This window comes from Stigmatopora argus, chromosome 14 (assembly GCF_051989625.1).
Source record: "Stigmatopora argus isolate UIUO_Sarg chromosome 14, RoL_Sarg_1.0, whole genome shotgun sequence".
Lineage (NCBI taxonomy): Eukaryota > Metazoa > Chordata > Actinopteri > Syngnathiformes > Syngnathidae > Stigmatopora > Stigmatopora argus.
In genome coordinates this window covers 12,358,643-12,380,336 of record NC_135400.1, presented here as the reverse complement: position 1 = coordinate 12,380,336, position 21,694 = coordinate 12,358,643, and the positions used below count along the sequence as shown (strand labels likewise).

Sequence of the window (21,694 nt, the reverse complement as noted above, 5' to 3'; positions counted from 1 at the left end):
CCGCATGAAACCAAGCTTCATGACAAGCGTGTGAAAAGCACCACGCGAGCGCAAATGTTCTTTAAACACCTTCACCTGTGACACTTTTTTTTCCCCCCCTACAATTTTCTGGCACTTTTTCTTCAAAGAAACTGCAACCGCTTTACAATCTACGGACGTGAATGGCGTTGAAACATGGCTGTCCAAATGAAGGGGTAGTTTTGTGACAATACTGGATTTTGAGGCTGCAACTGTAAAGTGGGACTGTCAATCAAACTAGGACAAGTGAAGATATGGTTGTTTAAGCTTAAAACTGAGTTTGATTTGGTAGACTGGACTTGATCTCCGTCTTTGTTTTGGTATAGTTTCGGTATCTGTGTTGTTTCAGGTAAGCTATTTTTTTTCTATTTCTGCCTTGTCTTGGTCTCTGAAGTTCAGGACTGACAATTGAGACTGTAGATTAAAAGCGGACGTTGACGTTGACATTGATGTCATTTTTTTGTCTTTTAAGAAAAAGGGTCACGCGGTAAGAAGAAGGCCCAAGGAAGCGAAGAGTAGGGCACACTGCCGGTAGAAATCCAAGCAAATTAAATTCCCTGTAAGAGCACTTGACCTCCTTACCGGCCGGGGCTTTGGCATCCGCTAAACGCCATCTTTGCCCCCGCTGGACTCCTGGCCCACTTTGCCAAAACAAACTCCTCTTCTACTTCCCGTGTCGCATATGTCCACTTCATTTGTTGTGTGCTTTTACTTCCTGTTTCTGCTTGCCGTGATGTTGGCGTCATGGTAAGAGCCGCGGCGTCACGTCACGCCAACCCCATTTCTGGATGCGCTATCCGCATAAAAGTGGCCAAAGCTTACCATCCATTCGGATGTGGATGTCCTCCACGTTGCCTTACGTCCCCAGAGACGAGCAGCGCACCAAAAAAATTCAAGGTGATTGGGTGCGAGCTATTTGGGTCGCTTCTTCCTGGCTACAAGCCCGATTGCAGACGTTCCACTTCTGTCTGGCTTAGGCCCTTTCAGCATAAAATGCGCTATACTCCATGTATTTCAAAACAAAAGTGAGTCAAAAGGGTCAACATGATCCATTTTCTCTTCCTGGTCTCTTGTAACTTGTTAGTGTTGAAAATAATGATGCTTCCATCAGATATTGGCACTTTTGTATGGTCACTTGGCATATTTCTACTTTGCTCTACACCACGTGTCAAAGTGCCGGCCCGGGGGCCAAATCTGGCCCACCGCATCATTTGGTGTGGCCCGGGAAAGTAAATCATGAGTGCTGACTTTCTGTTTTAGGATCAAATTCAAATGAAGAGTAGAGATGTATATTAAATTTCCTGATTTTCCCCCTTTTAATTCAATAATTGTATTTTTTTAATCCATTGTTTTCTGTTTTTAGTTCAAAATTCATTTTGTAAAATCTAAAAATATTTTTTTTTAAAAAGCTAAAATAAGCATTATTTTAAATCTATACAGCTCTACACAGAGTACCCGCAAAAGAGCCGTAACACAGTACTATTTGTTGTTGTTTTTTTAACATGGATCCCTCAACGGTCCTTGTTTTTTTTGTCAATTTGCACACTTCCACCTCTCATTTTGTCTTTTTAGTAGACTTTTCCACATTCATTGTTGCTTTGGAGCCACTTTTCTTTTCGACTAGAGATCTCTTTTGTGTCTTCATGCCACGAACGTGTCTTTGATGAATATTCCTACCACAGTTCTAATATTGCTTCTCCAAGCAGAGAAGTTCCTTCCCACATTAGCATTTTTACCATTGTCATTAATGAAGACTATCGCCAGTCGCGCCTTGTCGGACGTTTTATTGATACTTTTGTTAATCATAACTTTTGATCTTTAACAAGAGCGGAAGCCGCGTGGCACCGAGGGCTCATTAACTCATCACTCGGTCCATTAACTCCCTCGCACCTTTGATTCCCCGGCGAGCGAGGCCCGCGCCCGCGTTTGGCCTCGTCTCGGGCTCCGTGATGTATTTTAAATGAAAAAAAAAACGCCGCTGAGAAACTCGCGAGCGAGCAGCTAATTAACAGCAAGACGGAAGACGGACAAACGGGAACGACATGAAAGTGAAAGCGGGATGTTCAATGACAGCGGGAGTCTTCGCATCAAAGACGTACCAAAAGTGCGTGCGTTTTTGGCTTGATTTTTGCTGGCAAAAATCAAGTCTTACCTGACACTTCTGGTCTCAGCATCCCGCGCTAGCAACGTGTACAATTAGTGTCAACTTTGAGGTTTCCACAGCATGTGTTCTGGAATCTAAATGGACTCCTAATTAGACTCATAAATGATGTGCCCGGTAAGACTTGTGAGTTAAAAGACTCGACACAAAATGGCCGAGTTCCGCTTCCTTTTTCCGCACCGGCTACGTAAGATTTTTCCTTTTTAGCAAGCGGAAGGGACGGCTAACGATCGCCAATGAGCTAACTTGTGAGTTAATGGTGTTAGCGAAAAGGTTAAATAGCAATTAGCCGTTTTACAGATTTTGGCTAACGGCGACCTCTTGTCATGATGGACAGAAATGACTGAAAGCCTTTAATTGATTGGACGCCGGAGCCCGACACTCACGCGTCGGTGATAATGTCAATGATTGGGTGCGGCGGGAGGACGGCAAATGTCAACGAGGGGCCAAACGGTTAGTTTAGAGACGTCACGGTGGTCCCGAGATGCTGGAAAAGTTTCTAATTGCCGTTGTGTGTTTCGACTTTCTGCTGTTGTGCTTTTCAACTTGCTGTTTTGTTGTCACCTCACTTTTCAGCCAGATGTTTTGTTGGCGGTAAAAGTACGTGACTCACGTCATGTGACTTCGGCGAGGATAGCGGCAGCTTTGTGTGATGTTCCTTCTGACGTACGAGAGAAGACATCAGATAAATCTGTGATTATCCTCGCCGGACACTTCGCCGCCTCTGAGGACCCAAAGTGAACTTATTCGTTTTCTTTCATATATACATATATTTTTATTTTATTCAGACTTTCTTTTTTAAGCCATCATCCACCCCCGCAGACCTCCCCCCCCAGTCAGGTGGGATTTAATTAGGCATGAAGCACCTTCAATGAATAATTTCCTGTATTGACGTTTCATCTTCCTGCACATCGTGCTTGCTGTTGTCGAATATTATTTCCCGGGTTTTTTTGTACCTAATTGTACTTTTTAACTTGCAGTGGCAGTTATTTTTGCATATTTTCATTTTCCTGTCTTTGTGTGTGCACCTACCACAGGTAACCACTATCACCATGACTACCAGCACAGCCACGTGGACCTGACGGCGCTCACGCCCAAGCTAGGTGAGAACACCATCCCTTTTTTTCGGTACTCTTTCCCACAAAAGATAACAACGTGGCCCTCCTCGGCATCGAGCTTCGCATCCAATCAGATTTTGCCATCCTTTTCGCGCTCGCTACGATCCGCCGCCGTGTGTCGTGTGTGCTTTTGACGCTTTTTCTTTGGCTTTTGTCAGCAAACCGACACGCACGACACGGTGAGTGCTCCAGGCCGCCCGCCGCCATCTTGTCCGCCCTGACCGGTTTATCGGCATGTTTTCATCTGATATCGACACGATGTGGATAGGAACGATGGCTTGGACGCGGATATAAAATGTCCAATTTTGCCTCCTTTTCCGCTGGCAGAGCGCAATCCGCGCAGCAACAACATCTTGACGGCGGCCACCGAGCCGTACGACTTGTCGCTGTCCAGGTCCTTCCAGAACCTCAGCCACCTGCCGCCCTCCTACGAGATCGCGCTCTCGGCGGACTTGAGTAAACGAACAAACGTCACAATGCTAATGTCGCTAATGCTACGCGCATTTTTTAGAATACACGGGCTCACGACGTGACTGTTTTTGAACGTCAGGTGACATGGAAGTGGACGACTTTTACGGCAGGAAGCATCCCAATTTCACCGGCCGGGGCCACGCCCACAAGCCGAACGCCGACCCGCCGTCATCGCATCACCACCATCAACATCGTCAGCGTCCCCGCCGCGTCCAGCGCGCCATGTCTCAGGACCACGTCCTCTCCCCGCCGCGGACGCCTCGTCGCGGGGACTACGGCAACGCCGCCGCGGTAGCCTACGGCGGCGGCCGCCACCCGTCGGAGGAAATGCTGCTGTCGGCCGATCGGCTGCGCTCCCAGGATCCTTTGCTGTCTCCCGCCATGAACCGCGACAAGTTCCGGCAGAAAGCCATGGCCCGCGCCATGTCCCACGTCGACATGCTGATGCCGACCACGCCGGTCCACGAGCGCCACCGCGTAGGTAAAATGCTCTCGGAGCCCGCCGACGTTTACGACGTGCGCGCCAGCGCCGCCAAGAGGCAGGCCTTCGCCTCGCGCCGGACGCACACCGTGGACCACCTGCACTTCGGTACGGGACTCCATCACGGGACCAACGAGGTCACCGTTTGACCTCGGCGGCTCCTCTGGCGGAACCCCCCAACCATCCTTCATTTTGTATCAGAGACCACATCTCATTAGCATTCCAAACGACGCCGTCCAATCGACATCTTTACGAGCGTTTCCGCAGCCACGCCAATGCTACCGGCGACCCTGTCGTTAGCTCGGACGACATTACAGAGAAAATACGACTGACGAAGTGAACATTGGAGCGTTTCCCGTCCCGGCTCCTCCACTTCCTGGCGCAGAAGCGCGACCCAAGGGCTTCAAGCGGCTCCTCCATTTCCGTGTTCTTCAAAGGCTCCAGTCGCCACCTTATTTTTAGCGTTCCCGCCGCCGCACAAATGCGAGCCACGATGTCGTCGTTGACGTTGACAAAATCCTCACTGCATTTCCGTACGCACCCGCATCGCCGCCATCGAAGATGTCACTGGTTACCGTTCAAGCGGCTGCGCGATGTTGTCGTGTGAAGGTGACATCATCGTTAGCATTCGCGCAGTTGACGCTCGGAAACGGACTTTTCCCGTAGCCACGCTAATGTTACCGAGAGGCCCGTCATGAGCTCAAACGCTGAAACGATGGCTTTTTTGCACATCTCATCGGCGTCACCATTAAAAGCCACGAATCAGACGGCGAGAAAAGTTGACGTCGCAGTTAGCGCACATGTAAATACGAACGACGAGGTGAGCATTCTACCTGTTCTTGTTCTGGCTTCTCGAATCCCTGACATATTTCTGTCTTCTCATACGATTCCAGTCGAGGCCTTATTTTGACCCTCGTCACCACTACGCAATTGTTAACCCCGACCGACGTCTAGCGTTTGTCGCTGAGCCTCTTCGACAAACTCCTCGCTAGCATTTGGGCGCCAATGATAGCCGCACGAAGCCATCGTCACGTAAAGAAGACGTCAACGTTCCCATTCGTGCGGCCTGGCTAAACTTTTGTAAATAAGCTTGTGAAAACGCTAACTTTTGAACATAGATAAGATGTCACACACTCGCGGTCACGACGGCGCGACATTCGGCGTCCGAGCGGACCGGAAACATCCGAAGAGCGACTAATCGGGGAGCTCGGCGCCTCTCGTGTAAAACCACTTCCGTTTAGATGGAAGCTTTTCTGGCAGCGTTCACATTTAGGCAAGGAAAAGAAATTTGTTTTTTTTTTTGTTATAATACCAACTGTGTGCGAGATATCTCTCTAGCCCCGCCCCTTGCCCTTGTCTCCTGCCAATTAGCAGCCAGAATGTCCTCACGTCATGTTGCTGTACACCTGTTCTTAGTTATTTGACAAACTTCAATAAAACCAACTTATTACGTTTGATGGGTGGCGATTTAGTCGATCGACTTTTTTGCGTGACGTGCTTTTTAAATGTTTTAAACGCCGCTTTCGTTCGCTTCGAGCCAGCCGAAGATGGGGTGACCTCGGTCGCCATGGCAACGCACGCACTCCATCCCGGCCGATCAATCACATCGATCGCCCACCATGGAATTAGCCGGTTAAATTAATGAGGGTGGGCTGGGGTAGGTCCGTCACGTGCTAACTGGCATGCCTGAGAATTAGCAGTCTGGTTGCCATGGAAACTCTTGGGCAGCCATTGACAGTGATGAACGTTGCATTTGAACGGGAATTGATTGCTTCAATGACATTGACGGCAATAAGCATCCGATCTCGTAGAACTGAGAGGGGATGCCTGATCGAATGATCAAATATTTGCTAACTCCTTCAGTTCAAATAAATTGGACGTCTATCGCCGTCATTGGCAGCCAACCTGTTGAAAATCGTCGAACTCCAGAACCGCAAAAAAAATGGAATCCAACAACAACAACAAAATATGAATTTTCCTTCAGAAAAAGTATTCCCCCATAAGTAATTTTAAAATACATATATGACTTGATTATGCTCACATTGGTTGTATGTTATATTTATGTTTACAGCATTTGAAGTGAATGGCAGCGCTGTCCTCTGCCGGACGTGAGTGGTCATCACATAAGACTGACATTTTAACTGCTTTTACACACAAATCGGAGTGGGTTTGTATGTGTGTGTTTATACGCCTTTAACTTTACGGTGTTCGTGAATTGAAAAAAAAATAACTGTTAAAATGAATATTGGACAATATCCATATCTTACATGTAAAGAAATTCAACAGAAAAACTAAACCAACATTTAAAACAAAGAAACTTTCCAAAATAGCAAGTATTCTAGTATATAAATGTTTATATATATATATATATATATATATATATATATATATATATATATATATATATATATATATAATGTAAATAAATAATACTATTTTAAAAACTGTCCTCATAATACATAGGAAAAATAACATCTGAAAAACAAATGGCATTTTTTTTTAAACTTTCCTAAATAACAAAGTTTGTGTTGGTGTGTGTGGTTTGTAAATAAATATATTAAATTGAAATATATTAAATATTTTCAAAAAGCACAGTCTGAAAGTATTGATCAATAATGTTCTCATTACTAACTACCACAACACATACTTTGTGATTTTTTTCAAAAAGCTGGATCGGCATCGAATTATTCAAAATAAAACAAATCCTGTATTGCAGAACAGTACTATATAGTGTGTGTCTGGTTAGATGAATTTAGCCCCCAAAAGTTTCTAGAGTATAAAAGTCCATCTAGTGTTCATTGTGTGCGTGTCAGTGTGTGACTGTAAAGTGTGTCAACATCATTTAGAAAGTGATGCCAACACACACACACACACAGATATTGACAATAGCTGACTGAGAATCAATACATGTAGTAATAATGCTGATAATGTCATCCGCAGCAGCGCTGGCTCCTTCCCGGAACATTTGCGGACCACCTCCAGGGAGACCACCGCCCGGGACGAGAAAGAGGAGGAGGAGGAGGAGAGGAAGATGAGGAGGGCGGGATGATCCACCAACAGGAAGTCTTGCGCCGCCTTTCTAGTGCGTTCTGCCGTTTGCCGCCGTCGTAGGGATCATCCGATGCTCGGACGCTCCCGGGGAACTTCGACGCAAAGGTAACCGACGTTAGCGCGCCGATTCGAGGCCGCCGGCGAGCGATCGTGTTTCGGTGGCACTGAAGGCGATAGACGATCGGACGATTGGTCCTTCCCGGCCCAAATGGATGGAATGTCCATGGTTGTCAATGGGAGACAATTTGGGGAAGTTCGGGTGTGTGCTTTACGTATTTGGTATACTCAACAGAATCGTCGGGAATAAAAGTAACGGACGGCGGTAGAATCTTTTTTTTCGGGTGAGTTGAATTGTGACAGTACGCAATATTTTGTGGCTCAGAAAGATCCATATGCCGTATACGAGAATTTCTAACCGCCCTTTGTTTTTAAAGTAATGTGACCGTGATTTCAATGGATTAAATGTCATTAGCTATGTTGTACTGATAATGAAATGTGAATAACAATGTTCCAATTTGAGTTTAACCTATCTCTGTTTTGGTTGAATCCTTTCAGTTCTTCATTATTTAAAAGAAATATTCAGATAAATCCAAATTTGACCCTTGACCTCTTTACCCCAAATGTAATCACCTCTTCCTTTTTCATATGACAGACATATCCAGCAAGTTTGCTAACAACCCTTTTATTCGTACTTGAGTTATTCTGAACACAAACATAAAAACAAGCTCACGTATGGAGGCAAATTCATAAGCGTAGAAGTTCAACAAAACAGTCGAAATGAATCCAAACTCAAATAAAAAGGATTGGAATCACTACTTTTTCATTTTATTGAATGACCCCTTCTCGTCGCAGGAAGTGATGTCGGACGGCCCCGAGAACATCGCGCTGGGCGAGCGCACGCTGTCTCAGTCGCGCGACCAGCTGACGCCGGCCAGCCGCACGGAGAGCACCGTCTTCAGCCTGTCCCGCAGCGAGTCGCTGTGGACGGCCGAGGCGGCGCCGCCGGGCCGCTGCCGCCTCTTCTGGTTCCCCATCCACTTCATGTCCATGGGAGGCGGCTTCCTGGCTTGCGGCGTCATCATCAGCAGCCTCGACTTCGACGGCCACTGCCGCAAGGTCAGCAACTTCCTGGGCCCCGCCCTCCTCTCCATCGGACTTATGGTTTTCGTGGTGGGCGTGGTGCTCATCCCCATTACCAGGGACAATCTACGGCGTGCCGCCAAGAAGCCGCTCGCCTTCCACCGCCACCCCGCCTTCGCCGTCTGAAAAGGCCTCGACGGCGATAGACATCCAACGAGGAGTCAACGCTCACATTCCTCATTAAGTTAAGACTAAAGTTCTTCTATGGTCGCTGCCAACCCTCCCTGTCTAAATGGATTGGGCATCCATTTGAGTTCATGGCAGCCAGTCAGGTAGTCCCCACAGATGCCAGTGCGTTAAAGTCCTTTTCTTTGGCCATGTTGTGGATTCACGTTCCTCTCCGAGCTCAGCAAATTGCAAAAAACTTTCATTCGCCTGACGTCGGTCGAAATGTTCATTTCTATCTTCCGATTGTCGCAGATGACAGCCCACGAAAAAGTTGCCGAATCTTCCTTTTGCATCGGTGGAAGGACGCCAGGGAGCTACTGGGAAATGCTTTGCAGCCAGAAGTGCACTTGCGGGTTTCAGGGGGGGCATATTTCCATGTACTGTGCTAGAGTATCAATTATTAAATGCATGGTTGTTGTTTTTTTTCTTCCTCTAGAGCCAGCGGCAACACACTTGGAATACACCCGTGTTTCATTGCCGTCGACGGCGATAGGCGTCCAATCCGTTTGGACTGGAGACGGGTTGGCGACGAAGCACGTTTAGGTACGAATCGGACGTCAATCGCCATTTAGAGCAACCCATAAGTGTTTTTTCAAAATGGTGTTGTTTTTTTAGCGACTACAAAACATGAATTTTGATTGCTGCCAGCCCTCCCAGTCTAAAAGGATGGATGGCCTGTCGCCGTCAATGGCAGCCAATGGGTTAACGGCTTGATGTTACTTTTTCATGCAAGCACATTATAGTGGAAATGATTGTTTGCTATTAAATATACTGTACGTTTGACTGAAATCACCTTGGAGGATTTGCATTGTGTTTTCGCACAGGTGTGTGAGAGTAGCAGTGTGATTAACAACCGGTGTGTGCGCGTAACCGAATGCGCGCGCTTGTGTCACATCCGGGTGACCTCGTCGTGGTGGGCGGTGTCACCTGTGCATCAGGTAAGCAGCATCGAGCATCCTCGCCCATTTTTATCCCTTCGCACGTCGTCGTCCGTTACTTTCTTCTGTCGCGGTGATGTGACGTCACCACCACTGGTCGACATGAAAGCGAGGGTTTTGCTGGGCAAGTGTTTGCCCCTCGTTTTCATCGCGTTGGCTCTGGATTTAGCCGGTCTGCTTCTGCTCCTGGTCGGCGTGTTCGCGGACGTGCGCGCCTCAGACGGTCAGTTTTACGGCGACTTCCTCATCTTCACGGGTGCGCTGATTATTTTCATCAGCCTGGGCTTTTGGGTCTTGTGGTACGCCGGCAACGTGCGGGCCAAGGCGGTCGCCGACGAACGCGACGGACGCGAGGACGGCCTGGCAGCGCGCATCGTTCGTAAGTTGTCCGAAAGGCTCAGCCGGAAGATGGCGGCGGCGACCACGGTGACTACGGTGAGCAAGGTGGGAGATGACGACGGTTCGTCGGGAGGGCCCGGGCCGTACCGGACCGGCAGGGTCACGTGGGGGAAAGCTACCGCTCACCACTACCAGGAAGAGTCCGTTCCAGACGAAAACGACAACAATAGTTACGATAACAAAGGCTATGAGGACGACAAGAAAGGATGCGACAATAACGGCTACTGCTACCGTGACCAAAAATAAGAAGCATGCAACAACGATAAAGTTTTGGACTTTTGACGCCCCCCCTAAAAAGAAAAGAAAAACGAGTGCTAAACGACATTTTTAAGTCCAAAGGCTAAACATGCACAAAACTAAAATGAAGAAATTGACAAAGTGCACAACAATAAACGCCGACATCCACAGACGTGAAAGGCGGCCATGTTGGTAGGGGCAACATACTCAGGCATTTCAATTCAATTGTACCTTGCTCGTTTCACCACCTGTTTTCATGAGGTTAATATTCTTCAATGCCAAAATTTTGTCTGTCTTAAGACAGAATGTTCACGTTTCTGTGCCATCGATGGTGATAGACGTCCATTTTGACTGGGAAGCCAATGGTAGCCAATGAGATAAAAGGGCCTGAATGTATAGTGATAGAATTTCTGTTATGCCTGAATGGGCGCACCAACACCCTTAAGTTTCCCGTTTAGTCAACATGGGAAAAACTGCCGAGTAATGTTTGCTCTTTGAATTTCCATCTTGTGGAAGCCACTCAACCGGTTTGGTGTTGGTGACTGAACAAACACTCGAATCCTGGCACGCACGCGATGGCTAACTTTCTTGCAGATGTGATTGACAGCTGATTGGACGCCAACTTGGGTGACACGCAAATTCTCAGTGATGACCCATCCATTTAAAATGGAATAATGCTAAAGTGTGGTAACTTTATTTACAAGTTTTGCTCTGTCCGTGAACCCATTGGCTGCCATTGACAGTGATAAATGTCCAATGCATTTCAAAAACTTGAATGAAAGTGATATTTCAAATAATAAATTACATGAAATGTAATTGTATCAGGGTTTTTTTGAGGCGGTGGGGGTTAAAGCAAGAAATCACATTCACTTTTTTGTATTTAAAGGCTTATGTTTTCAAATTTAATGTTGAGTCACACTATTGCAGTTGATTTGTCAATTTAAAAAAAATCACATTCTTTATATTTCAAACAAACATTTATATCCTTCCAAAATTTGATCATCAAACTTGATGAATCACAAAACCAGTTAGTTTATCCATACAGGAAAAATATTGATTCAATGTTTGTACTTTAAACCAAATATTAATTTTAAAAAATCTAATTCATTTTACTATCACAATTAACTAGCATTTCAGTGCCTGTATAAACATTTCTTTAGATGCCATAAACAACATTTATGGAAAAGCTAACGTGATCTGCGATTTGTTGAATTCCTGACTGAGCGCTAATGGCGTAGCACAATTTAAAGTCACGAGGAAGGAGTGCAACAAGTCGGGCCGGCGTCGGAATGAAGTCTGACTTCTTCCCCAACTGGTCCTTCCACCCAAGTGTTCCTCGGGACTCTCTGCGTCCGAGAAGCCTAGTCGTCGTCCGCCCGGTCCTGCCATGGAGACCAACAAGTGCACGTCCTGCTTCCTGGGTTTGGCCGTGCTCCTGGACTTGGTGGGCTTACTACTTTTCCTGGTGGGCGTCTTCGCCCCGCTCCGGTATTGGGACTTCTTTGTCTTCTCCGGACCTTTGCTGATCTTCCTCAGCATCTTTCTGTGGATCTTCTGGTACATGGGCGGCCTGGTGGTGCCTGAGGAGGAGCTCAATCTGCACAAACCCGACATCCTTTGAGGCCAAACGAGACCCGGAGGGTGTTTCCCGGGTCCGGGAGGATCGACGGCGGCGGCCCGAGATGTCGTCCCGAACGTCCACCGATGGGGATATGGAAATGAGCAGTCCCAGGAAAAGATCTGCAAAAGGAAAGGTCGACATGTGAAGTTTCAAAAACTTTGGACAAATTTTTGATGATGTTTTTCTCCCGAAATGGATTTTGGAGTTTATTCCTGCCTGGGCTCGGAGGAAGAGGCTGAGTGTTGTGAAATGTGGGCCCATGTAGGCCACTAAAGACTTTTTGGGTTAAGCGGTGCAGAAATGAACTTCATGTAAAAGTAGATTAAAAATGATTTTCTACTGGCCAGGGTTTAACAAGTGAAATTTGGGATTTTTAGAAACAGTTGAGTCCTGAATTTAATGATTTCAAGCTCTGAGAATGTCAGAAAATGCATTTTCTGTTGTTTGCTCCCATTTTTCCACCATTTAATGCAATTTCAATGTAAAGGGGAAAAAAATTGGAGCCTTTTTAAGACACTTTACCAATATTAAACAGTTAAATACTGGAGATATTCCAATCAAAATGTGTTTTTTTTTTCATGTACATTATATTACAAAAAAATGAACTTGTCAAGTGTTTCTGAATGATCGCCAAGTAAAATGGAAACTGAAAGATTGCCTTTTATCATTGTAACAAGTGGAAATATACTAAAATTGCTGTGTGGTCAATGTACAGACAGTGGCAGTCAATGAGTTAAAATGGTAAAATAGCATTTGTTCACAGGGTGCCTGAAGCTATCCCAGCCAACTTTGGGTTCCACATGGGAGACATCCTCAATTTGTGGCCAGCCAATCCCAGGGGAATTTTTGTAAGTAGACCCAAATGTGTCATTTGGATGCTTTGTCTATGATTTGGAAGGTTTTCCACTCTGGTTGCTTTGTTATAGCAATGCTTTTGTTTCACATTTTTGACACAGAAACAAGTCAAACTGGTCGGTTGTAAGGGCGGAACAGAAAAAATCAAAACACTACTGCTTGTATACAGTTTAACATTGTGGGTTTTTTTCCATGTTCAGTGGATCATGTTTCAGTGCCGATGATAGCGAAAGACATTCAATCCGTTTGAGCTGGGTCAATCCCAGTCCAAAAGGATTGGACGTCTATCGCCGACAAATGAGAGAAGCAGGTACATTGATTCTGGTAGTTGTGTTTATTTCCGTGGCGAATGGGGAACAAAGTCGCTGTCGGAACGGACTTCGAAGGCGGGGGCGTTATTAATGGCATTCATTTACTTCCTGACCGCTGGAGAGGAAGCGGCCGAGTAATGGATCTTTCGCTGCCTGGCACTCGCCCGAGGGACTCGAAGCCCTGCCCTCTGCTGAGGAAGTCCGAATGGTCGCCATGGTTATGGTCAAGATGTGCGGTTTGAGAGTAGTGAGCAGTTTAGACACGTGCATTAGCGATTAAAAACAAAAACAAGAAAATAGGTCTCTGATTTTCAGTGAAAGGTCACTGAGGTCATCGGTATTTACTGTTATCCTATTTTCATTTGACATGATAGCCAAATATCTCCATGACAAAAGCATCATTCTTTTAAATGTTTTGTAGGTGTCAAATAAAAGAAAAAATGCCTTTTTTTCGTCAATTTAGTCATTATCAAGAAAATTACTCGTCACTATATATAATGTCTAATATTATATTTCTCAAATATTGTGAAACCTGATGTACAATGAAAGTATGCGAGTGTGGAAGCCTTGATAAAATAGATTTAAAATATGTAATCAATTAAAAAAACTCACTTCTCATTTCAGTTTTTTTATATTTTCAAATTGTGAGAAAATGCAGTTACAACAATAAACGACATGCCATATCAATAATTCTTTGTAAAAAAAATTCTCCCAAAAATATGTGATTTTTAATTTATTTAGCTTTGGAAACATTACGTCACCTCATATAGTATAAAGAAAGTGTTTAGCTCCCTCTAGCGGCTACTATGCGAGAATTCTGAAGTCTATAGGGGAAAAAATCATTTACGTCACAGTAAAAAATACATTCATGAAAACTTCGTATATAACCTCATAAATGTACTTTGTTTATCTAATTTTGATCTGTAATATTAAAATTAACTCATTGGTAGTCATTTACGTCGATACCTGTCCAATTCATTTAAATAGAAAGGTTGACATTAAATTGTCATGTTTTAGTGCCACTGACTACTTAAGACTGATTTTTACTGGCAGGTGCTGCAAGTGAATGACCTCCCTTTCCCAAACAGATTTGGTTGGGGACCAAATGTAAAAACTCGCCCAAAAACAGACGTAGAAAGAAATAATAAATATTCAGGTCAAGTATAGATGCCTGTAGTATCTACATAAGTAGGGTACCTAAATATTTTTATTTGGTTACTTCCTCACTGCTAGTTCGACGGATGCTGAGCTACTCTTGTAAACTGGCGTGTCACGTTGTTCATGTATTTAAGTATGTTTTGTTTTTTTGTGTGTGTTATGTCGCCATTTCTTGCATACATGCAGCCAGTCAGACTTCAGCGTGCTTCCCAACCGATCTTGAATATGTCCTCGGATTACTCCTCTCCTCCAATTGGTCAACTTCATCGCGCCGCATTAGCGAGCTCTCATTCGATTGGCCGACGTCGCCGTCAATCTGCCAAGCCCCTCCCGCAAGTTAGGTAGCACGGCTCAACGCTAGGCTCTCTCTCTCTCGGCGGTGGGTCGGAGCCGCTGTCCCCAACCTCGCATGTTCCCCTCCAAATTCCGTTTTTAAATTGGACTCCCCGTTTCAAGCTCTGTTCGTATTCGGCCACTCGTCTCTACTCAGTTTCCCCCCTAAGTCTCCCTGCCCCGTCGTCGATTATGTCCTCGGTAGGCGGCTCATTCGGGCCGGTGGCGCGGCTCGAGGGCCGTGAGTTCGAGTATCTGATGAAAAAGCGCTCGGTGACCATCGGCCGCAATTCGTCGCAAGGCTCCGTGGACGTCAGCATGGGCCATTCGAGTTTCATTTCACGGCGACACCTGGAAATTTTCACCGCCAGCGACGATGGGAGTGGCGGGGGAGACTTCTACCTTCGCTGCCTTGGGAAGAACGGGGTGTTCGTGGACGGGGTGTTCCTCCGCCGGGGAGCCGCTCCGCTGCAGCTACCGCCCATGTAAGTGGCCTTTTCCGACGGAACGCGTGGATGCTAAACAGCGCAGCCACACAGACCGGTGATGATAATAATAATAAAGCGACAGCCCTGGCGAGCTGGGGGGTCGCTTTTTCTAAGGAGGGGGTGGGAGCTAGCTAGCACGTGTTTTAGCTTGTTAGCCTTGATGTGTATCCTTCCTCCATGTTCTTTGTTGACATTCTTGTTAGCCGCTTAGCCCGGCCTAGTTAAAGCGCGTGTGGCGGCCTGTGGCCTCCGTCACTCTTGGCCCAGGGGGGGATTATTCATCCCCGTCAATTGATATATTGTAAACCCTCTTGTCGTTATTCGAACAAATATGTCGACGGGCCCGGACAACGGCGCAGATTAGCTTTAGCTGGGTGGCGGCGTGTTTTGCCGATGGACGTAAACAAACCTGAAGCGTCTCCGCCCTCTTGAACCGGGCACAATTACTCATAACATATCTTTTCGTGTTTCTCAGATAAACGTACTTTTTGCCACGTCTATTCCATTTTAGTTTACATTCTGTTTAATTATTTATTTTTATTTTTTGTATGGTGGGCGTTTAAAAAGCTATCCAAAACAAGTTCAGCCTGCAGAAAGCAATTTTCGGACTTCTTAAAGGGAAAGACGGCACCTTTATAATGTACATCATTCTTGCCTCATAATACACCTTTGTTTTTATTTTTTCACATGTAAGATTGGAGAAAAATATGACTAAAATCCGAATATTTACAGGATGTGACCACCTGGCATGGTGGTTGACATTTTATCAATGCCAATACTTTATTAGCCACTCCTTATTATGTCATTAATACCCATTAAAACGTGCCCCCATAGTTAGGCCTGTCAATGTGTATGTTCATGGGCATCACTACATTTCTGAGCCCATCAGATGTCATATCTTTGTGTTTAAACATTTTTTCCTAATTATTAGAGGCCCAATTCACAATTTGAATACTCAAAAAATTGCTTTGACAAGTGTGAATGGTTCCAAATTAACCAAAGCATTTTGGCTGGGAGTGCTAACAGTAAAAATGGATTCGACGTCTATATCCGTCAATGGCTGCCAATATGCTTTCTCACCTGCACTATCAAAAGACTAAGGAAATGTGATTTTCATGTACGCCAAGGCTATTGAAATACAACTCCAGGTTCTTAAAAATAGCCGATCTTGTGCTGACAAAAATAATTCCAATTTCTGTCATGTGCGTCTCATTCACGTCGCCTTTGAAATGTCAAAAATTCCCTTTCTTTGCTCAACGAAAAATCTTTGGAGTTCAAAGCCACCCACTGCATCTTTAGTCTAGAAAGGATCACGCCTGCTCGAGCCTTTGCTGCCATAAACAGTGTTAGATAAAACAGATCTTTTCTAAAAATGAACTGATTTACATGCAGTATGTTTTGGAATATTGCAATTAAAACACTCAAACGAAGGAAACACATCAATTACCTTTCGAATGCTTTATTTCTTAAATTGAGTCATTTCCTGGTGTGCACATCGAATCCATTTGAACTTGGATAGCTGGCATTGGGAAAAAAAATGAAAAATATTTCCCTAAATGGCCAGAATTATCTTAAACTATCTGCTCGGGTGGATATTTGCAATCTGTCACGGGGACAAATATAGTTCTCATTGAGCACACATTGCCTGCTAATTTAGACAATATTCTTAAGCACTTTTGTTGTAACCATTGTTATTATTATAACCATTTGTTGACGTGCTGTATCCCCTTAGGTGCACATTCCGTTTCCCCAGCACAAACATCAAGATCACCTTCACGGCACTGTCGAGCGGCAGAAAGACGAGGCGCGAAGCCCCCGAGTCTCCAGTCAAGCCGGTGCAGCCTCACTTTGCGCCGCTCACCATTAACATTCCCGACAACCTCGCCCACCTCATGAGTCCGTTGCCCTCGCCCACCGGTACCATCAGGTAACTCACGCTAGCTGATGCTCAAATGTTGAGCTCTCATTCGCCCGAGTGGCAATTTGGCCAGAAATGACATTTTACTTCACAATTGGCATTCAATTCAATTTTAAGTGATCTTTGAAGATTCTTACAAGGTCACCAAATTCATGTGATGAAGTTTGTAAGAACCCCGGTATAGTTTACTCTTTGGCTGTCATTGACGGCAATGGAAACAATGCCAGCCTTTCCCACTTCGTATAGGCAGTGAACAACTTAAAAAAGAAACATTTGTAAATTCTCAACATGTGTTTGATTTTGACATTTGATTCTTCTGACCTGCCAGCGCTGCAAATTCGTGCCCGTCCAGCCCTCGGGGGGCCGGCTCGTCGGGGTACCGCATGGGAGGTCGCATGGTGAGCGCCGCTGAGCTGCAGCTGATCAGCGACAACTCTCAGCCCGAAAACGAAAAAGATGCGTCGGGAGAGGACAGTCCCAAGGTGAGTGTTGACCACTAAATATGAATCCCTGTATCAAAGAAGTTCCCCAAGGTAACCAGACCAAAAAAAAAAACTTTTTTTAAGTATCAGAATCATTTTAAAAAGTGCGACCTGTAGTGGGGCCAATCTGGTACACACGAACTGGAATGTTTTTTCTCGTTTTGTTCAGGACGACTCCAAGCCGCCGTACTCGTACGCTCAGCTGATCGTTCAGGCCATCACGCTGGCGCAGGACAAGCAGCTGACGCTCAACGGGATCTACAACCACATCACCAAGAACTACCCTTACTACAGAACCGCAGACAAGGGCTGGCAGGTAGGCCGGATGTCCAACGCCGAAAAACTCCGCCCGACCCCGCTCACGTCTTTCCTCTCTTGCGGCAACAGAACTCCATCCGCCACAACCTGTCACTGAACCGCTACTTCATCAAGGTGGCACGCTCGCAGGAGGAGCCGGGAAAGGGTTCCTTCTGGAGGATAGACCCGTCCTCGGAGGGCAAGCTCATCGAGCAGGCTTTCAGGAAACGAAGGCCGCGTGGCGTCCCTTGCTTCAGGACCCCGCACGGACCCCTCTCCTCCAGGTGGGCAAGCTCTGTCAGTTAAAAAAAAATGCACACTTACACCTTCCTAAATTCATAGGACCCATGAAAACCTAGTTTAAAATGTCATCCTGACAAAGTAGAAATATGCCTGAAGATTCTGTAAAGTTTTGGTCTGGACAAGGTTGAACGATGCCCTGTTTTGTCGCCTCTCAGGAGCGCCCCAGCCTCCCCCAGCCACTCGGGGGTTTTGTCGGCCCACTCCAGCGGCGTGCAAACCCCTGATAGTTTGTCCAGGGAGGGCTCCCCGGTCCCCATGGAGATGGACACCACCTCCTCCGTTGCCCCCGTCGCCGCCGCCACCGTGGCGGTGGTCCAACCCAAGCTGGCTGTGATCCAAGAAGCTCGCTTTGCACAGAACACACCAGGTGGGTTTCTGGATTGTCCTGGTGATCATTAAAGCACTCTGTAAGTGATATATTTTCTTTCCATCCTGTCCAATACATCATTTTGCGTGGGCCATGAAAGTAATTCATGTGCATTGACTTTGTTTGTTGTTAAAATAAAATTGATATATGATGTCTATTCCTCTATGACGGATAAAGGCTACAGAATTACGTCTTAGAAAATAAATATATATTTAAAAAAGAAAAACAATGTTCACCTTTTTGCCATCTCAATTAAAAACATTTTATTATCCTTTCTTTTTATGAAAGATTGTGAATAAATTATAATACATCAATCAAAAATGTTAAAACATTTATAAACCTTTTTAAATTAAAACCAAAAAATAAACAACAACATAATTCTTTTTGTTTCTTATTAAATATTATGTAAATATGACAAATATACGTAAATACATATAGCATAATGTTTTTATTATATATAAAAATAACCATTTCCTATATAATCACCTTTTGTTTATTTATTTATTTTTACCTCATTTACTCCCAAACGTTTTTTTTCTGTACTGGTTATTTCCCGTGATTTTGACCCGATCTTTCACAGGACATTGTGTTCTGTGGCTACATCGTTGTTACATAAAGAAGTTTATCATTCCCATTTTTCAGCCGTTCGGAGCAGTTGAACCTCATTGTTTCTACGTCTTGGTCTCAGGCTCAACAGTCAGCAACCAGCCAGTACTGATCGCCCTGCAGGGTCAGCTACCTCAAAGCATGAAGCCGGTCACATACACCATGGCGTCTCCGGTCAGCGCCGGCTCCTCTCAGCCGATCCAAACGGTGCAGACGGTCCACGTGCTGCAGCAGATCCCCACCGCCGTCATCGCGCAGCCGGCCGCTCTCATTGCCAAGAGCGAACCGCAGGAGAACGGAGAACGCGCCGACGGGAAAGGTAGCTAAGCTAGTGACTGCCGACGCCGGCCCGTCGCTGACGGACGTTTTTGCCCGTTTTCTCAGTGAAAGTGGAGGCGGTGCCCACCATCACGGCCACGAGCGCGCTGGGTCGCATCATCCAGGCTTCGGCGGGGACCGGACCCCTGCAGACGGTCACTATTCTAGGCCAGCATCAGCTGCCCATCAAGACCATCACGCAGAATGGAAACCACGGCGTCACCACGGCCATACAGAGCAGCGGTCAGACATTCTCTATTCTCATTCCATTTTATTTTGATTGCCATTTAAGGGGCTGTGTGTCCAAATCAATTAGGACTGCGAGGGGTGACGGCGATTAAACAGCAGAGTCGATTCATGCTAAAAACTTGCTTCATTTGCAGTAAATCCTTGGGAATGTTTTGGCCATTTCTGTAAATGTTATTCAGGGACATTTTTCAAAAACCCTTCAATGTACAGTATGTAATAGAATAATAATCTGTTTATGAGATAACTCATTAGGTGCCATTGACGCCGCTAGACGCCCAATCCATTTTGACTGGTAATGACGAATGAACGTTCAGTCGATAGGCAGTCCCCTGAATGATTTCCTTTTGTTAAATTTACTTCCCTTATCAGCTAAATTTTCTGTGCTTTTTGTGAAAGTCGCCCGATTATGAACTTGAATTCTGACTGACAGGTGTTTGTGGACGTTTAGGTCCATCTGTGGCCAGCCCACTTCACCTGCTCGCCGACCACGCCTCCGCCTCGGCGTCACTGCCCACCCTTAAGAGGACGAACGGTGACCAGCAGGCGGGCGATGCCGGCGTGCCGCCAGACGCCAAACGGGTCAAAACAGAAGATGAGGCAAGACAAGCGGACAACGGTAACAGCTAAGCTCCTTGATGGAACCCCATAAACCCCAACCCCCGCACCACAGAGCGCGACACCACCCACCGCACCCACCACACCAACACCCGCCTGTCATTTCTTTCTTTTACTCCAAAAGGGGTGGGACATTTTTTTTTTGAAAACTTCCAGTAATTCTCCTTTTCCCGTGAATGTCTTAAAAATATTTGAGAAATTTAATTCAAAAGTCTCTAAATGTATTCCGCATTCTACATAAGTTCATTTCTTGAAAGTTATCCCATCATTTTCTGGTTTTATTTTCAAAAATGGCCAATTTCCAGAATTTTATTTTGGGGAACATTCTCAGTATTTTTGTTTATTTTCCTGGGATTTCTGTATTCCTGTAAATGTTTGGAGGAAAAAATGCAGCATGTTAAATGAAATTCGGTCATTTCATTCCATTCCTAGAAGGAAAAATGTTTGGTTTGGGGAGAATTTTCAAAAGGTTTTCTTTTTGAAAAATTTCCATGTTTCCAAGGATAATTTGGGATTCTGGAACTTTCATGAAAAATTAAGTTAATGTATTTCATGTTTTTGTTAAATTTCTTGAAAATGATGCTGTCAGTTTATGGATACAAAAAAGTAGTCAATATCGGGAGAATTTTCAGGAATGTGAGACAAAAACGTATATTTCTTGGACCGTTCCATGAAATTTCTGGAAAAAAATTCTACTAATTTCTGAACGTTTCTTGAAACCACCTGGAATATTTTATTTTTTTTGCAACCCAACTTGTCCCGACTGAGGTGCCAAACGAGGAGGAACAAAAAACAAACAAACCCGAGAGAGAGCGGCGTCCAATGGACGAGCCAAACACGAGCGCCTTAAATCCACCTTAGCGCCGCCCCTCTGTCGCATCTACCTCAGCGGAAGACACGCCCCCTTTTAAACTCTTTCATCCAGACCTGCCGGGCGGCGGTGAGGATGGCGGCCATCTTACCAAAACAACCACCCAATCAGAAACAGGAATGCTTTCCCAACTTTTGGCAGCTAGCCGCTCACCTCGCCATCTCCTGTCCCGCAACAGCGCCGCCATGTGGAGCGGAGGACCTTTCCTTCCCCCTTTTTTTTGTTTTGTTTTTTATTAATTGTGTCTCACCGGACTAAAACACCCTTTCACCTTTTAGTCCACAGCGGCTTTAGGCCCATGACGCGAAAAGACGTCCAATTCCCGTTCAAAAGAATTGGACTCCTATTTCGGGCCATGGGCACCAATGAGTTAAGCTGCGATGGACCAATTGCTGAAGAGGATTTCCGTCACTTTGTCGCGGTCTAAGCCCAAGAAGAGAAAAAAAAGAAAAAGAAAAAAAACACCTGCACTTGATTCAATGTTTGTCCACTTTTATTTCCTTTTTTTTACCTCGTCATCCTATTTTCACACGCAAACTAAACCAACAAAGGAACCCTGAGATCTGCAACAAAAAAGAAGACTCAGTCGCGGCCCCCCCACAAATCTGACTGTACGTGTTGCAAACCATAGAAGAAGAGGGGAAAAAAAGAGAAAATCATCTTTGTTCAGCCTCAGTGGAGAAGTGCTTTTTTAAAAATAATAAATTAATTTAAAGTCTC

At 45.4% G+C, this 21,694-nt stretch overlaps 3 protein-coding genes across 8 annotated transcripts in view; all 3 read left to right on the top strand.

Annotated features, from left to right (window-relative positions):
• Nucleotides 1–5,706, top strand: part of shisa6a (shisa family member 6a) — a 42,591-nt gene extending 36,885 nt beyond the window's left edge. Inside the window, exons 9-12 of one of the 2 annotated variants that reach the window (XM_077619730.1) lie at nt 3,217–3,282; nt 3,456–3,476; nt 3,625–3,753; nt 3,848–5,706. In XM_077619730.1, coding sequence (XP_077475856.1) covers nt 3,217–3,282; nt 3,456–3,476; nt 3,625–3,753; nt 3,848–4,398 — 767 coding nt within the window. In that variant the 3' untranslated portion in view covers nt 4,399–5,706. The remainder of the gene's footprint in view (nt 1–3,216; nt 3,283–3,455; nt 3,477–3,624; nt 3,754–3,847) is intronic. The other variant, XM_077619731.1, reaches the window with a different exon arrangement.
• A 1,568-nt stretch (nt 5,707–7,274) lies between these two features.
• On the top strand, nt 7,275–13,563 carry pirt (phosphoinositide interacting regulator of transient receptor potential channels). Of its 4 annotated transcripts, XR_013304822.1 has the most exons (3): nt 7,660–9,546; nt 12,567–12,651; nt 12,760–13,563. XR_013304822.1 is itself a non-coding variant. In XM_077618449.1 (2 exons), the coding sequence occupies exon 2, from the start codon at nt 8,159–8,161 to the stop codon at nt 8,564–8,566; it is 408 nt and encodes a 135-aa protein (XP_077474575.1). In that variant the 5' UTR covers nt 7,275–7,405; nt 8,153–8,158; the 3' UTR covers nt 8,567–12,350. The 4 variants fall into 4 exon arrangements, 2 of the variants coding, with proteins under 2 accessions (XP_077474575.1, XP_077474576.1); XM_077618449.1 differs by lacking the exons at nt 12,567–12,651; nt 12,760–13,563 and adding an exon at nt 7,275–7,405 and having other exon boundaries at nt 8,153–12,350; XM_077618450.1 differs by lacking the exons at nt 12,567–12,651; nt 12,760–13,563 and adding an exon at nt 7,427–7,641 and having other exon boundaries at nt 8,153–12,350.
• Nucleotides 13,564–14,407: 844 nt separating this feature from the next.
• Nucleotides 14,408–21,694, top strand: foxk2b (forkhead box K2b). Of its 2 annotated transcripts, none has more exons than XM_077618447.1 (9): nt 14,408–14,945; nt 16,681–16,875; nt 17,195–17,348; nt 17,518–17,664; nt 17,736–17,929; nt 18,104–18,315; nt 19,004–19,240; nt 19,306–19,482; nt 19,919–21,694. In XM_077618447.1, the coding sequence occupies exons 1-9, from the start codon at nt 14,653–14,655 to the stop codon at nt 20,113–20,115; spliced, it is 1,806 nt and encodes a 601-aa protein (XP_077474573.1). In that variant the 5' UTR covers nt 14,408–14,652; the 3' UTR covers nt 20,116–21,694. The 2 variants fall into 2 exon arrangements, with proteins under 2 accessions (XP_077474573.1, XP_077474574.1); XM_077618448.1 differs by having other exon boundaries at nt 14,441–14,945; nt 19,937–21,694.